This window comes from Triturus cristatus, chromosome 10 (genome assembly GCF_964204655.1).
Source record: "Triturus cristatus chromosome 10, aTriCri1.1, whole genome shotgun sequence".
In the NCBI taxonomy this organism is placed as follows: Eukaryota; Metazoa; Chordata; class Amphibia; order Caudata; family Salamandridae; genus Triturus; species Triturus cristatus.
Window position 1 is genome coordinate 1,170,506,689 of NC_140593.1, and position 18,422 is coordinate 1,170,525,110.

An 18,422-nucleotide genomic window follows, 5' to 3' on the forward strand; every position below is an offset into this window, starting at 1 on the left:
ACTACGCGGACTTTGTCCACATGACCTGGAATAGTGTGAAAGTGGTCAACTATTGGAGGGCAGTCTATGTGGTCCTGGGACGGATGACCAGGCTGGACCTTCATCCCACCCCGCAGGTAGACCTTCTGGGGTACGTTCGGAACATCCTTAAGCAGCTCCGCTGTTACACTTCTATTGCACTACTATTAGCCAAAAGGGAAATAGCTTTAGTTTGGGGGAGCAAGTGTATTCCTAATACTAAGGCATGGTTAAATAGTCCTATTTATTGCAACACAAATAGTGACCTATTTGCCACCACATTGCCAGTGACATCCAGGCCCAATGATATATGGGGTTATTTGAAAAATTATTTGTTAGAGACTGGACTGACCTCCTCTTTGCAGTCACTGCCTTGGATAGTTCCTCCTGGAGTGGGTTGAGGGTTTTCCCCTATTTCTCGTGATTGGCCGAATAAGAAATGTAAGACAGATAACATGAGTAAAGGAGGGGTCCAGATGTATATGGAGCTTGACAAAGTGTATTATTAAGGAGAATAGAAGGTATAATATATGTTATACTGTGTCTTTTACAAATGATGCATCGTAGACATGTACCAGAATGCTGTTTGTTTTATGATAAAATGGTAAATAAAGTTTAAAAAAACATGTATTGATCCCCTCCATGAGTCTGGAATTATCTCTTGCTGTAGTACATCATTGTATACCTGGGATAACATACTTGACCAGAATACTACATTAGATTTAAAAAGAGCTTGTGGCAGCCCAGTCGGCCAGGGGCCCAATCATTCATACTTCTTTGTATTACTTTATTTTTGAACCCCCAAAACTTGATGAAGAGCCGAATTTTGTGAAGACGACTGTACTCATTTCTCATTAAGGTGCTGTATAGTTGGTTTAGCAGTGAGTTTAAAATGATCTGTCCCAAATTTTTCCCAGTTTTCTTCACTGAGATACAGCTTGTTATTCAGGATGGCGGTTGATTTAAGCCGTTAATTAATTGCCTGAATAATCTTGTGGTTTTTTTTTCTTACAGAGGAATAGAACCTGCACCTAAAAAGTTAGTTTTTCCCCTGATTTTTCTTTCCACACCGTCTTTCTGTAATTTTTATTAATGGCATTAAAACTTCTGCGAAACTCTTGATTTTCTAGAAATTGATTACACTTAAATTTGATTACACAACATTGTGACGATATTTTAATTTTTCTCTGTTCATCCGAGTTGAAAGTGTTCTGGGTTAACCTTACAGTCCTGGTAATTTAATGATCGTTAGTTATTTTTTGGGTGAAGTTTGACCATTTTACTATTGGATTTAATAAATCTTCACCAAAGCAGTTGTTTGCTATAGTTTCTGCTATATATTTATTCCTAATTGTGTGTATTTTGACCATATCAACTTTCTATAATTGACTGTTGTGTGTTCTCCAGGGATAGATGAGTCTTTTTGATGGAAGTGGTTTGGAAAACTAATTTCTATTATCGCTTTGTTTGCCATTTCTATTCTGAAAGATGCCACTTGATACAAGAGCGAAAGAGATACTAACGTATAATCTAGGATGAAAATCAAAATTAAAATATTTTCTCCTTCCTGCCATTTTTACCTTTCCTTTTCCAAGTCTTTTATGCTTCTAGGTGTCATGGTCTGCCAGTTCTTCCACACTCAGTGTCCCAGTCTCACTGTCTTACATTCCATGTTTTATTTTCCTCATTCACCTTATGATGTTCCTTCCATTTACCCCACTTGTCTCTTTGCTTCCTTGTTACTTATTCTGGTATCAGCTTTACCATTTTTTACAATGTCTCTCCCCTCTTTCCTCATTTTGTTATTGTATCATTCTCTGTTAAGTAACGACGCCAATTTGACAATTTTATTTCTACCTCTCCCAATTTCCAGCTCTCATTTGCACCACTCTGTTTTCATGCTATTGTTTCCTCTACTTAATTGTCTGCAACTCTCATTCAATCTTCACTCTGTCTCTCTCATGACCTCTTTTCACGCCTTCCTTTTCTTTCTCTTCCTTTTCTCTTCACTCTCCATTTCCTTCTTCTTCATTTCTTGTCTCCCACTATCTTTCATCATGGTCTCTTCTTTTTCCTGCTCAATCTGTGGCTTATTCCCCTTAGTGTTCACTCCTATGGCCTATCAAAATTGGCAAAACTGCTGCACTGTGTTCATATATTGGGTTAGGTAGGAGGAAGAGTTCAGTGCAGCTTTAAAGGAAGTGGGGTGTTGAAGCAACCTAGCCCAACTACCCACCACGAGAAATGTCGATTATTTATCGCAAATCCCACTGAAGCACACAAGCTTGTTGGGCTTTCCAATTGACTGTTGTAAGTATCAAGTGAATTTATCAATATTAGGGTACCACTAGACCCTGTACATTAACTACTGGTATGTTGAATGCATTAGAATTGAACTTAACTTCCACGGCCTTTTCATTCCTTCTACCGGATCTTTAGTAACAACCACCCATTAAAATGAAACAAAAGTGTGGCATAACAGGGCAATATAGAGTGGTCTATGTTATATAACATTAGGGTACTATTACTTCTTACACTTTTTATTTCTATAGGGTGTACCTTAAACTTCCCATACTTAACCTAATCTATTCATACTTCTTGGGAAGAAATTTCCTTTCCCAGGTACACATGCTGAGAACAGGAGTGCCCCGTAAGGCAATGAGCAATAATATGTTGTGTTATGTTATGTTAATCCAGCTTATAAAGCACACGGTTACCCAGAGGTGTCCTGGCGCTGGTAGCAAATTCTTCTAAGATTGCATTAACATCTGGATAGTTAATGATGGCCTGCAGGTTGTCACAATTTCAATAAAAAAAATGCATTGGATGCCACCTACTCCTGTCCAAGCAATTTTTAATATGCTAATTATCCACCTCCCATGTAGCACAGGCTCATGTAGCTGGTTTAATGTTATATCAGTTATGATGTGAGAACCCAACAACATCGCTTCCTGGACTTGTGGCTATCATATCCTCTTGGTAGTAACCAGTGCAATTGTCGGTCATTGGCTCCTTTTGGTTCTATTAGTAGCATGTGTCACTCAGCCACACATTTTTGCAGTTCATTTGAGGGTTTTAAATTCAGTCACAGGTTTTCTAAAGGTTTAGCTTAAAGATGGTGGACAAACACAACTGATTTGGATGCCATTAACTGCAAAATGCAGCCCCTCTGCTGTTCTTGACAGGGTAAAATATTTAGTAGGGCCCACAACACGATAGATGAAGTTGCATTGTTTAGTCCATACATCCCTATTTTTTCCCATCGGGTTCTGCACTTAGAAGCTTCCAAGAACACTTCTAATTGGTGAAATATGCATCCCATCAATAGTCACGATCCGAAGAATGAAAAGAACAACAGAAATTTGCAGATTTTAAAAAAATGTTGTGCCCCAGCCATTTTCACCTCTTCTTTTACCACTATCATTACCTGCTCACAGAACTACAGCAGCATTGTGATTGCCTAAATCTGAAGCACATGACCGACCAATGCCTCCCCTTACGTGTGTTGTCAAGGATGTCCAGAGTGATCATTTGTAGTCATTGTTATTTAATGAAGTGTAGTCTCCACAACATTTAGGTAGGACACCGGGTGTCCAGATGTACGACCATTTCATTTAGCGTCTCGCAATTTGCAACAAATTGTGAGTCCCAAATTGCGAGGCGCTAAATGAAATGTACAACACTGTGTTTAACACTGTTTGCAATTCCCACTGGGGTCGCAAATTGCGAGGCTCATGAATATTAATGAGCCTCTCATAATTTGCGAGCCCATTGGGAATGCCAGCCCTTTCCAGGGATGGTGGCCTGCTGGGCTCAGCAGACCACCATATGTGGAACTGCCCTGATGACCCCTTCCCATTTGCAAATGCATTGCCACCTACTTGAAGTAGGTGGTAATTGCGAGTGTACATGGTTCTGAGACTCTCTATTTGGAAGGGAACGCCCCTTCCAAATAGCAAGTCGCAAAACCAATATAGCGAATGGCAAAAAAATTGTGACTCGCTAAATAGGCTTTGTACATGCAGTCTACCATCTGATGATTGTTTGGGGTTATGAGACTGAACAGCGCAACATCTCTGAATGTGCTTGTCTTTAGAGGGTGCTTTATATGGTCATTTCACCTGTACTGCTTCATCAGGGATTCTTGCTTGGCAATAACTAGATTGTTTGATCTGAAGGATATTCTAATATATATATAATTGTTATGGATAATGTACAATGGATAACTATTTGATTATGATCTTGTGGTCGCATGGCACAAAACCCGGATGTTTGTGTCACAAAAATCCTTTCAAGATTGAAAAATTATATCTGCAAATTGTGACAAATAGATCTTCTTGTCCTGTTAATCGTGCACTTTTATGTTTTGATACTGTTATTGTGTATTGTTTAAATGTTTTATTAAACATTTGTAAACTATTCAATAGAAATGAAACCGTAAAAGAATGTCTTGATGAATACAAATGAATTGACCGTCTTCAGAATGATGTGAAAGCTAAATAGATGATTGATAAATTCATGAATGACAGTTGATTCATCCTATATAACTGAACACACCCACATCTCCCTAGTTAGTCAGATTAGCTTTGAATATATTGACTATAGTTGCAGCAAACAAGAAACAGTATTTATGAAATATAATTCCTCTTTTTAGATAAACTCTATACACTCCTCTTCCATCAAAGACATGGATCCAAGAACATATAAAGCCTATTTTTGAGGAGTATTTTCCCAACTTCATCCTAACCGGTCTCTTAGAAAACATTTACAGTTATGTTTATAAATCAACACTCCTGCATTACATACTTTTCTTTGTTTTGCTAGTTCAGATTTCTTTCATCCATCTTAACCACCCATAGATATCCCAAAACGTAATCGTAAATACATTTCTTTTTAAATAAGTGAACTTTATCAGTTCTATCTGACTAATGGATACTCCAGTCAAGATTGAATTGATAAATTATTTTACCCAAAAAACCAATGCAGTTGATTGGACAGATTACCTCACTACCCCCTTCAGTCTTCTTTCCTCCAAGGTCCTGATCTCAAGTCAATAAAAGAAACTCAAATAGTGGGTCAGAGAACTTAATATCGATAGTTCTAGATGATAATATCACCTCATCTCTGATTTCATCCCAATAGAACAAGAAGTTAATACGCTTTGGAATCAGTAATCTGAGAACTTGATGATAACCATAGACATAACATCACTGCAAAAAATGAAAAGAATAAAATCTTTAAAATCTGCACAATAATATCCAGAAAAGTGGAATGAAGATGAAATGATGTAAAATATCCTCCCTCAGTACTCCTGAAACATTTAGGAATGAAAATTCTAAATTGAAGCAAACATTTTTTGAATCTAGGAATCTAGGATCCTTTATCAGAATGAAGAATGACAAAAAAAAGTGGTGTTGATTTCAATATGGTAAACAAATGCAAATAGTTGTCTTTAGAGGAGAAACATGATTACGCCATAGAAAAATATAATAATTTATCCTGCTTTATTTTGGACAAATTGCAAAAGATTAAAATATATATCTCTACCTAATGCAGATGAGACAGGTCCTAAAGAACATGACAATGTCTATAAACCCAAGCTAACTTGGTCATTCCTCAGACTAGTGATCCACTCAGAAATAAACTTTGTCATCGCCAGGATCAAATCATCCCCAAAGTGCCTGTTCTACAGCATATTGAACAAGCCTTATTAACGACCTCATGTCACACGATGTAGCCCCATAAAACTGCTTATCGATATATAAATAATTTCATAGATCTCTCACATTAAAAGCATGGAAAATGCAGATCTTGTGAAGTATTAACAATGTTAAGACCTGGTAATGAGTTAGCAATAATGTAAAGAACATATACGGGTTTAACAAACAAAGTTAATAAAAGTTATCAACATTGGTTTGAGGTGATATTACATAAGCTTCTAATGAAGGCCTAAATCAACATGAGATAACATTTACATTTTTCAAGAGCTTTTCAAGAATAGTGGATCATCAAACTTTATGCGCTCAAAGGCTTTCATTCAGTTTTAGACCTTCGGTTAAAAAACAATTCTTCTTCATTCAAACAGTAGTTCTAGTTATGTTGGACATTTTTTTGGACTAAATATTCTCTTGTATTCATCTCTGGTCTCAGAAAAAGGATGTAAACCTTTGGGGCAAATATGCAATACAGAAGGCCTGCACCAGAGGACAAAATTGCAAAAATCTCTACAGCTACCAGGTATTTTCCCTTTGTGCTTATATAAGCTGGGATAAAAGTGATCCAGACACTGACAAACACCAGCATGCTGAAGGTAATAAACTTGGCTTCATTAAAGGTATCTGGCAAATTCCGAGCCATAAATGCGATCCCAAAAGTTACACAAGCCAAAAATCCCATAAAGGCCAAAATGCAGTAGAACATCAGGATGGAACCCTCATTGCATTCAGCTGTAATTTTCCAATTGCCGGCATTATTGTTAAGTTCTGGGAATGGTGGAGATGTTGCTAGCCAAATAACACCAATGGTGAACTCTATTAAGGAGAAAGTGAGCACGATGAGGTAGGAAGTTCTAGAGCCAACCCAATTTCTTAAGTTACTGTTTGGCCTAGTGGCCTTGAAGGCAATGAGTACAGTGGCTGTTTTAGCCATTACACAGGAAACACAAAATGAAAAGGAAATGCCAAAGATCACCTGACGGAGCATGCAGGTCACTCTTTTGGGCCGACCAATGAAAATTAGGGAACAAAGAAAGCACATCATGAGGGCAACAAGAAGGATATAACTCATCTGAATGTTGTTGGCGCGCACTAGTGGGGTGTGACGATACTTTATAAAAAGACACAAAGTGCCAGAGGCATTGAAGAAGAGGAAGATAGCAACCAATGCCAATATGAAACCCAGCGGTTCCTCATAGGGCAAGAATTCAATTTCCTTTGGAATGCATTGGTTTCTTTTGCTGTTGGACCAGTGGTCACCTGGGCATTTGATGCAGTCAAGTGAATCTGATGAAAAAAGCAAACAATTAATTATACAAAGCAGCATTGCATTTCCGGTTTGTTTCAAACAGTTGAATAAACATATATCAGTTATAGCTGCAGAAAAGTATTCTCACTATGCAAAGAAATTTCAAAAGCAATAAATGCACTTCTTTAAAGAATACATATTTTATAACCTTAAATGTCCTATCTAAAGAATGAAACTGAGTGATCCCAAGTATCATGCGCTCAAAGTATATATCAACAGTGAACTAATTCATAAAGCTACAAATCCTACACCAATTTTAGAAACATAGAGAAAATTGTATTGATAAATTACTTGACACCAAAATAACTAAAATCGAAAGGTAGAACCAGAGTTATGAATTTTTAAACTTCAAGGTAAAGATTAGCGCCTAAAAGATCAAACCACAACCGTGGACCTATAGTTGCTCAAGACAGAGCCAAAGTAAAAAAAATGGAGAACAGGTCAGATAAAAGAAGTGGATTGGGCTCGGTTGGCCTTTACCTTCAGACTTTGAAGACATTTTTAGGAAAATGTTCAGAGATGGTAAAGTTCAGTGTGGCAAGGCTGCAGGGAGTGTCTGAGGAGGGAGCGTCGCTATCAGAGAGATGCTGGTCCATTAGAGGGCTCCCCTATCGGGACCGGGGTGCTCACATCCCTTGCCCTAAGGAACTGGTGAGATGCGGACATACGGACCATGAGAGATTTATACCGGGATGGCACGCTTATAACATATGAGTCTCTGGTTGAAGACGAGGGTTTGCCACCAGGACAATTCCTAATGCATCGCTCATTGATCGCGACACTGACCGATAAATGGGGGGACCTGACTACGGAGCCGCTACATCACCTCACCATACAGTACCTACACGTTATGGGGCAGGGTAGACATCTGGTCCGCTGGTTTGCGGCGTCACTCCGAACACATGTAGTGGTCCGTCTGGATCCCCTACGCCACAAATGGGAACCAGATCTGGGGAGGCAGATGGAAGACAAAGAATGGGAAAGGGTATTGAAGAGTCCCGTACGCATACCCAGAAACATGAGATTTCGACAAATACAATTGTTCATTGTACACAGGGCATACCTCACACCTGATACGATTAATAGATACTTCCACCGCACAGACGCGGTATGCCCTAGATGTACTGAACCAGGGGCCGGGCTCGTACATATGCTGTGGAGCTGCCACAGACTGCACACATACTGGCACACAATTAGTGAGTTATTGCGCAAATGCACAGGCCACGACATCCCCTTTGAATGGGCAGTTTACTTACTGCACCACTTTCGTAGAACCCCAGCCATGAAAGTGATGTCCTGATTCCTTGACCTAGGACTAATCGTTGCCAAGCGTCTGCTAACCAAGCGGTGGAAGGCGCAGGAACCGCCTCACATGCGAGCGTGGAGACACTCGCTCTCCGTGTGGGCGAGGGCGGAGGGAATTGCCATCAGGAGGGAAGAAACGCTGGGTTTGCGTAGGGAACCAATAGCAACCCAGTGGGAGGCACTGTTTCAGTCACTACAGCAGACTGAGGAGGAAGACCCCAGGGGACAGCCTGAGGGAGGGGGAGGTGAACTCGTGGCAGGCGCAGTGGGGCCTGACTGTGGGCAACCGTAATGTTCCATGTGCATACATGCACTAACAGATACTGCGGGTGGACGCAGCTAACGAGATGGGGATCTTTATCTTTGGGCCGGTCAAAGTTGTGGTTGGTGGTTATGTTTGTTTATAAAACTCGACATCTGTTCCGAAGCCCAAACTGATTGATCTGAAAGGTCTTTCTATAGTGGACTAGTGAAACCATGCTACTGTTGAACTGTAACCTCTATCGTTTGTGAACTGAATGGAGCCTTAGAGTCAGACTCGTTTCTGAACTGCAGCCGCTGTACGGATACTTGAACTGCTTAAATCCATATAACAGTAGGATGTCTCAAATGTTAGTAGGTGATCCAGTGTATAGTTGGCTTTGGAAAAAACAAGTTGCCTTTTATGAATATGTAAACTTGAAAATCAATAAAAACAGATTTAAACAGATTTAAACAAAAAAGAAACCAGGGAGGTGCTGGATAAAGCCATTGTGAATATTTCTTCGTTCTGAATCAGTCACTTTTTGGAAGCTGAAAATCACCAGTGGGAAGAGGCTGCAGGCCATAGTTGACAAGAAATCCATGAAGTTGGATGCCTCATGGGCAAAGAACCACTGAACAGGATTTGCTGCTGCGGAGAAGAACATAGCAGGATCTGACATAAAATCAGGCTGACCAGCGATGCACCTTTGGTTGGTCCCAGTCTCCTCTTGGTTCTCAGAGCAGTTTTTGGCCAAAAAATGTCTAAGTCCCAAGTTTTGGCTTTTGGCTATTTGGGCACGTTTAGCACCACCACCAAGAGCCCAGGAAATGGCCCACTTGGGGTAGGGGGAGGTTAGGACTCACTCAGGTTGGTTCAGGTGCAAGTTCAAGATTGTTAGCCTTTTCTCTCCCTGATGCTCTGAGCAGGAGGTCAGCCAACTAGCACTTGTAGTCACCCGGGTAGTCCCGTATTGAAGTGATAAAACAGGTCTCAATTGGCAGGGGAGGCCCCTCAGGGTTCAAGGAAGGCTTCAAGCAGCAAAACAGGCCTTCTACGTGCATCAAAGCAGTCTTCTGAAGTTCCTGGCAGGTCACAGCAGTAGACAGTCCTCTGAGAGTCCTTCCACAGGTCCAGTAAGTGAACTGAAGAGTGAGTCTCTGGATCCCTTTTTTCATACCTGTGGCTTCCGTTGGAGAAGAAGTTTCTAGGGAACTCCCTTTGAAGTACTTGAATTTTCCTGCCCCCCCTGCTCTGGCGCCAAGATGGCTGAATGAACAATGAAGGGATGGCAAGTCCTCTGTGTCAAGGCAGAGCATAGCCTATTCATGTTGAAAGTGTGGCTATGCCCAGCTCCGCCCCATCCTGCCATTGATGACCTATTCAGGCACACCTAATCCCTCTAGTGCGTGGTTGTGTTAGAGAAATGAATAAAGTCTGACTGTCAGCTACACCCAGTGATATGGCCCAGCAGCATGCCGCAGGCATCAAGCAGATCAGGAAAATGGCAACTTAAAGTGGCATTTTCAAAATTGTAATTGAAAATCTGCCTTTACTATTAAAGAGGATTTTTAATTACAATTGTTCGTATATGAAACATTTACCTGTTCCCAATAAAGGTTTGGACTTATTAAAGCAACCCAATGTTACCCTATCGGAGAGGTAGGCCTCAAAGTAGTGAAAACTAATTTAGGTTTTTTCACTACCAGGACATGTAAAACTTAAAAGTACATGTCCAACCTTCTAATTACAATGCACCCTGCCCTATAGGCTACCAAGATGTGAGTTATATATAAGGCTGGGCAGTAAACTCCGCTCTGTGGGTGGAGTTCACAGAGTTTAGCCACTTTGCGCTCCAAGCCGAACGCGGAGTTTGACACAAACTCTGCTCTGCCCAGGAACCAGAGTTTACCAGCACACACCTCTTTGTAGGTTAATTCTTTCCTCCTTTCAGCTGTTTTTTCCATTTCAGGGAAGGCAAAAAGGTGCTTGTCTTCTACAAGAACCCCGTACTGCAGCCACCCGCCATCACTGCCAGGTGAAAGCAAGCACAACCGCTTGACAAAACAAAAGACGACAAACACTGTTGACTTAACTTCGCCAGTTTGGTCTTGTTTTGAGTTTGAAGCGGCTATGCGTGCTTTTACCTGGCATGATCAATGGTCGGAGGCTGCGGTAGGGGGTTCTTGTAGGAAGCAGGCACCTCTTTGCCTTCCATGCAGATGAGAAAAGCTGTGCTCTGCGTGCAGGAGTCTGGGCAGTTACTCTAACAGCCTCCTCTCTTATCCCTCTTTCCGAGTGCAGCTCAGAGACAGAACGCATCCTCAAGGGCACTGGCAGATGTGAGTCAGAACCCCTTGCATGCAGCACCATCCATCAGCCCATCCATCAGCCCAAACTGGAGTCAGAGAGAGCCTGCTGCGATGTGGTAGCCACCGGCATCAGAGATACTGCAGGACCAGGTAAGGGCAGAGAAGGGGAAAGCCTGAGCTCATCATTCCTGGCTTCATTTAGAGGAGGGTGGTGGGTGATCAGGAGTGGGGACTAGAATCTTCACCCTCTGTCATATGCTGCTAATTGGGCAGGATCTCCCGCCAATGGGAGCGGTGGCTTGTCGTAGACACAGGCTTGCTGCACGAGAGGCAAGTCAGGCAATACTTCTCTAAATTACACTGAGGCAAGTCGTGGCCCAGTCAGTTGTTGGTTCAGCTTCAGTTCAGCCTTGCCTCTCATTTACGGCTCTGTAATGATAAAATGCAATCTGTAAGAAACACTGCAGCCTGTGTCTGCTGCATACAGAGCCACCTATGTGGCTGGTGGAAGCTGAGGTGCCTATTCCGCCTGCATGTGGAACTCTGCAGAATTCCACACAGTGTTTTGGTAACTTCGAAGAATTCCACGGAGCGAAACTCTGTGAGCTCCACCCACCCATAGTTAAATGCATAATTGGGGTTTAAGCATTTGAAAGGGAGTTATATTGCCAAGTTGAATTGACAGTTTAAAACTGCACACAGGCTGCAATGGCCGGCCTGAGACATGTTTTAAGGGGCTACTTAAGCGGTGGCACAATAAGTACTTCAGGCCCACAAGCAGCATTTAATTTACAGGCCCTGAGTATATGGTATACCTCTTCACTAGGGACATGCAAGTAAATTAGACATGCCAATCAGGTGTAAACCCGTTTTACCTTGTTTTAGGGAGCAAGCACAAGCACTATAGCACTGGTCTCCAGTGGTAAGGTGAACAGAATCCTAGTGCCAACAAAAACAAATTCAGAAAAATAGGAGGGGTAAAGACAAAACATTTGGTGGTGACCCTGCAGAGTGTGCCAAGTCCCACACATGAGTTTCAAGGAAGGAATAAGGAAAGACTAATAGCACAAACTCTTAACTGAAATGTTCAGTTGTAAGTGATGCAATAATTATGGACAATTGCACCAAATTCTGTATACAAACATTGCTTCAGACACAGGAATGTAATTGAATAAAAAACAATAAGAATTAACATGGTTGGACTACTATCTGCCGAAACGCGCGTTGACCTGGATGTGAGATACCCGACCCACAACACAACACAAATTAATGGCATGATCAGATCATGATCAAATGACAGAGTCTGTCCAGGCTCTCTGCTACATGGGCCCTGAGGCCGACTACAGGATGTGAGTGAGTCCCCAGCGGGGATCTCCTCCCTGTACTGTGGAAATATGGATTTTTATAGTCAGTTATGTCCCCTATCTTGGACCCCAACGGTTTCATGTATAAATCATAAGTACATGTATGTTCCCTCCAGTTCCAGTTATGAAGACGCAAACATATGTGCGTCCACCGTCAACATGTCCTCTTTCAGATCCGCCATGAATGGGCCGGATATTCTATTCCTAAGTATGAAAGGCCACCGGCTTTATATGGTTCACTTATCCCATTTTACAGTTCAGACGAGTAGGCCCTGATTCTGCCATCAAGTCTTTTCTGCCTTCTGCCTCTGAAAGCTCCAGTCTGAGCTCGCATCTGTATCCATGAACTTTGTCCTACTCCCTGCGCGGCTAACGGTGCCTGACTCCAGCCTGTTGCCTGCCAAAAACTGTATTTCACCTTCAAGATTATCTGCTTTGCTCCGCTCCCTATCCAATGCATTCCTGTCTAGTAGTTTAAGTAAACATTCTTTCAGCTACCGAGCAAAAGGCCCGGCTTCTCTGTCTTCATACAAGTAATTAATAGCTCTGTTACTATGGACGATTTCTGCCCTCGCATCTAGTGTAGACACTTAGACGCTTGTACACGCACTAACGGACAGTATAGTCAGTATAGAATAAGATTCTATCCTAAGAAGACCTTTCTTTTTGGATAACACAGTTCTTTAAACATAGGATATTAGATATGATTTGGGATTAGGTTGACATAACCCCAGACTTCTGTCTCCACATGTAGAGCTAAATGTCAAGTCTTCTTCAACCCCTAGTTACACGTCAATCACACGTCATACTGCTGCGCGCGCATCTCTGCCAAGTATTTCTGCTGACATTGCGAAATTCTTTCATGGAACCACCCATTTATGACGTCATATCCAATGACGTTCTTTAAGCTACGCCCAGTTACACCTACTTTAGTGACGCATGTATGTTCTTATCTTTATTATCAACTGTTACGCCTCCTGCATTTGTTTCAATGAAATGCAAATTGTATAAAAATGATTACCTGTCAATAAAGTGGCGTTCTTCACTTCCTGAACCTTCGTGGTGATGGAATATGGAGCTCCTCAATTTAAATTGATTCTGGAATAAAGCCCGTTCCGAACCTCTAATACCACGGATTCTGCCTCTTATTTTACTGAGCTATTATTATAGATTTTCCGCATCAAATTAAGTCCCGGTAATTAAATTATTTACCACAGTACAGTTCCTCAATTAGGTCCTTCTTTTACTGCAGTTTAGAATGACCCAGTTTTTAGCAAGTATTGAGAAGCTTCATTTTGGGGCTGGACATCCACATCTGTTTGATTTGAGCAGGGGTTGCTTTTTAACATTCATTAAGCAGGTGTGTGGTTTAGTGCTTTGGTCTTCAAATGTCTGAAGTTTGTTTGGCTTGCATACGAGTTTCTGTGATAGCAGGATATTTCCAGACTCCTATACCTTCCGTTGCACACTAGCGCCATCTTGCGGCCTTTTGAAAAACGAGCTCAGCTTTTATGCGTCCGTCCCAGCAAAGCAAGAAACTAGAACTACACGGTTTGATCGCACATCAGGACACAGTTATTTTGTGTGGCAATCTCAGACATTGAGGTAATCCGGGGAAATTACTAGAAATGCTTTTTTTCTAAAGCCAGATGCATGGCACTTTGCAGGGCGATGGCACTCTTATTGAAAATCCTCCCCTTAGAAGTGGAGGATGGTTAAGACATTGTCTTCGATGCCCAGAAATCCTCAGGCTTATAAGTGGTCTGTGTGAAGGGTTGGCTTCCTAAGTCAAAGAGCGCGGGTCGCAACGTATCATGGGGCAGATTTACAAGCCCCTTGCGCCTCTTTTACGCCACCGTTGCGTCACTTTTGTGACGCAGCGGCGGCGCAAAACCAGCGCCATGCTGCGGGGTATTTACAACGTGACGCATCTGGGAGATGCGTCACGTTGTAAAGCCCTGTGCCAGAAGTAGGCGTTCCTGCACGGGGGGGGGGGCGTTCTGGCGCAGGAACGCCTCCTAAAAGTGGCTGAGTGAAATCTACAAGATTTCACTCAGTCACTTTTGAGCCCATGCTGCGTCAAAACCCTGCGCCTGCTTGAAGCAGGCGTAAGGATTGATGCAGCATTGTAAAGATTGGGCATCCCAGAGCCTTGCTGGAGCTGCGTCGCGCTTGCAACGCAACTCCAGCAATGCGCCGCCTTTACGGCACAGATGGGTCACGCATCTGTCCGTTTTTGCCCCATGGTGCGCCGGTGGCGGAGCCGTGACGCACAATAACTTGTCAATTCAAATCCCTAAGTAAAAATGTATGATCTGTCACCATGCAGATAAAAAATCAAGGGGTCTATTTATGAACCCGTGCATCACATTTGCGCCGTAGGTGCGTCACTTTTTGTGACGCACCAGCAGGGTAAAAAATGCACCATGTGGCGTCATATTTACAAAGTGACACATCTAGGTAGATGCATCAATTTGTAAACCCCTGCACCACAGTATACCTGCGCCAGGTATAATGCATGCAGGGTGCACGTTCTGATGCAAGGAAGCCTCATAGAAGTGGCGCAGTGAAATCTATGAGATTTCACTGCGCCACTTCTAGGACGCAAATGTGTCAATATCTTACGCCTGCATCAGAGCAGGTGTAAGACTGGTGCAGGCACATTTGAAATGGGACTTGCCCATGTGAAATGACCCATTGATGGAGTTGCGTCACACACTCCAGCAATGCGTCATTTTTGTGCCTACAGATACGTCAGAAATACTGACCCATGTGTAACTCCTTGCAACATGATGCATCATACTGTAAATATGATGCATCCAGTATGTCGCAAGGAGGGCGCAAAGAAAAGTGACGCATCGCTGTTTTCATGCAGCGATGCGTCACCTTTCATAAATGAGGCCCCTAGTTTTATAATCATTATTATCAGTGCTAGGATTCTCTCACTCTGAGAGCAGGTTATGCAGCCAGGCACTGTGTAAATGCAAAACAAAAATGTGCCCATATGGCGCTTTAAGAATCATGCCATGAATCAGGGCTTATCTCTTCAGAACCCTTGGTGCAATCTAATTGGAGCTGGAAGGCCATCAGCTTCTTCCTGATGGATATAATGCAACCCCTGGGCATTTTCATGTACAGCCCAGTCCAAAGCTGTGTGTCACGTCCATCTTACGGGAATCCGACCCTGTCTGGGTTATCACAGGGTAGACTCATAATGGATGGGGCTGTGACATGCTGCTCCCTCCTATGCCTTCCCCAGGCCTGCCTTGGTTGGGTGGTCTGGCTCCTGCAGCTATGTCTACAGTTCTGGGACTGAAAAAGCAGTGGTGCAGACAGTTATCCAAACATAAGTGCCCCTGAGTCAGCAAAGCAGCTCAGTCTGCATCAGAGGTCCTGGTTTACCTTATTTGGAAGTTTCCAGAAAGACAAGCTGCCAAACGCAAAAAAGGTAAAATCTTTCGCTTTAAGCCAATCCCAGGGGACCACTGAACAATACAGGTGGATCGACAGATGAAATGCCAGTTCTGTTCTCATGTATCGTCTCCAGCCCACAGCACACACGCATTGTGAAAAGAAGGGAATGCAGGCGTGTTTCTTGCTCGACAAGACAAGACTTGGAAAAGAGCAGACATCTCCCCTATCACTTCAGGAATGTGATATTATTGGATTACTAAGTCCGATGTCTGGTCTCTTTCCTGTCTCTTGCTCTCCTTCTCACTATTATGTCTCCTCTTGGGTTCCCTGCCTCCCTGATTCTCTCCCATACTTTGTTATCCCAGACCCTCTCCTCCCTCTTTGCTCCCTTTGCCTGGTCTACAGCTTTTCTTCCTTTTCTAACTTTCTGCAATCACCAGTGTTGACTTTCTCTCCCTCCCAGCCTTCCTGTCTTGAAAGACCTTTATTCAATTATAAAATATATAATCATGAAAGACTACAACAACACAGAGATACCATATTCAATATAAATCCGAAGTATGTTATAAAGCTGAATATAAAAACATATGAATAAAATCAGCAGGATTGAAAGAGGTAAAAAAATCATCATATTTCATAGGAAGATCACATTAACCCTAGAGTTAAAAAGCCAAATGGAATTTTAAGAATTCATCACTTTGTTCCAATAAAGGGCACTTTTCAAAAAAGAACAAACTGCAAAAGCCACAGCAGAGCTGACATTTGCAAGTCGAGGAAGGCCGGCCTATATTGGTGGAAACCCCTTGAGTTAAGAATGGGCACCAGACACCTTTGTCGAGGGGGATCATCATACCTACAGAATACTACCAAGTGTTCCAAAGTCTGGGGCAAGCTGGCACCACAGGGGGACATTTGAATAGAGCTTTGCTCATTGGTAGGATTTGTAGAGCGCAAGTAACCCCAGAGGCGTCTTGGCGCTGTCTGTGATCAGTGGAAGTGGCCCACTTACTTAGAGAAAAGCCAGGGTTTTAACAACGTTCTGAAGGCCAAGAGAGTAATGGCATACTTCAGATTTTTTGGAAGATTGTTCCATTTTTGAGCAGTGCATCTGATGAAGCTCGTGCCTCCCCAGGACACACGCTTATAGGGGGGACAACCAGATTTCTGGAGTCGGTAGGGCGTAGGGATCTGCCTGGAGAATTCCACTTAAGGTCGTTCTTCAAGTAGTCAGGGCGTATGCTGTGAAGTGCTTCAATGCTATGCAGAGAGCCTTAAAGGCGACACACGGCTCAATAGGCAGCCAATATAGCTTATGTATGGCCTGGGAAGCCGATTGGAACCTGGGAGGCAGGTATCCAGTTGTTCCGCAGGTCAAAGGTAACCCCTAAATAAGTAAACGCAGCCACCCTTGAAATAACCTTTCCCCTGATTGTGATGGGTCTAACTTTAGAGGTCTGACTCCTTCAGGCCATATGGTCCATTTTGCCAATACTGGTCTCCAGCACCAGTTCATCCATGAACTTGACAAATGAGTCGACAGGGCCCTTGAGGCCATTCAAGGTGTAGGAGAGTAGCACTGAATTGTGCGCATATAAGAGGGAAGGGACTAAGGTAGATTTAGCCTTGGGCGTGTCGTTCCCAATGGCTTCCCAAATGTAGATTTAGCTTTGGGCGTGTCGTTCCCAATGGCTACCAAAAAAGCAATTCGGCCATTCATGTACATTAAAAATAGGATAGGCGCCAAAACATAGCCTTGCCTGATCCCTCCCCAAGGCAGGCTGAAAGAATCCGTGCACTTCCCTCCCATACCATATCTGACCGATGCATTGACCTCTGTATGAAGGACAAGTAAGAAGTCAACCAACGGCTGAGGCAATCCAAGGTCGGCTAATAAACTCCATAGCTTTGATCTGTTGACCCGATCAAAAGCACTACTCAGACCCATGAATGCTGGACAGATGTCCTCCTTCTTAGCCACCTCATTTTTCCAGATTAACACATTTAGGTTCAAGCATTGTTCCATTGATCCCATGCCTTCTTTAAAGCCATATTGGGCTGGGGAACAAATGTTGTTAAGTTGGGCCCAGTCTTCAATACATTGTAGAATTATGCAACCCACTATTTTGACGGCAGAACCTAATATAGAAATGGGTCTGTAGCAACCAGGGTCCTGCCTACTACCCTTTTTAAAGATGGGTACAATGACCACAGTTTTCCATGAGTTAGAAATGTTAGTGGTGGTGGTAGCATTTAGGGCGTTAGTTAGTAAAGTAGCCCAAAGGAAGATATTTGCTTCATAAAGGTCCATGGGTACCCCATCTGGGCTGGGTGCTTTATTCATGAGACTAGCTAAAATCACGGAGCGGACATCGTCAAGTACAAAGATAATACCCAGTGGGAACAGTAAGGTCCCTTCGGTGACAGCCAGGTACCCATCCACACCTAATAGACAGACCTCTTTAAAGTGTGCCACCGATTGTATGGGAGTAGTGTTCGAGCCTATGTCATCAGGCCTGGCAGAGTAAGACTGCTTCCCATTGACTACCTCCCAAAACCCCGTGGCATCCCCTGAATTGCAGATGGTGACTAGACGCTCCCACATTTCCTCTTCTAGGTATAGCTTCCTTCTCCTAATGGCTTTCTTTTAAGCTGCTCTAGTGGTTGTAATATTTACCTGGCTTCTTGGCCCGACATTAAGGGCTTCGCACAGCCACTTACTGGCCACCCCGCACCCTTTGTCAAACC

General features: G+C 42.9%; 1 protein-coding gene across 1 annotated transcript in view; it reads right to left on the reverse strand.

Annotated features, from left to right (window-relative positions):
• Positions 1-6,082: 6,082 nt before the first annotated feature.
• The window catches only part of LOC146796883 (extracellular calcium-sensing receptor-like), a 58,724-nt gene continuing 46,384 nt past the window's right edge, over positions 6,083-18,422 (reverse strand). Inside the window, exon 6 of the mRNA XM_085630251.1 lies at positions 6,083-7,019. Within this exon, the coding sequence (XP_085486377.1) occupies positions 6,109-7,019 (911 nt within the window). The 3' untranslated portion in view covers positions 6,083-6,108. The remainder of the gene's footprint in view (positions 7,020-18,422) is intronic.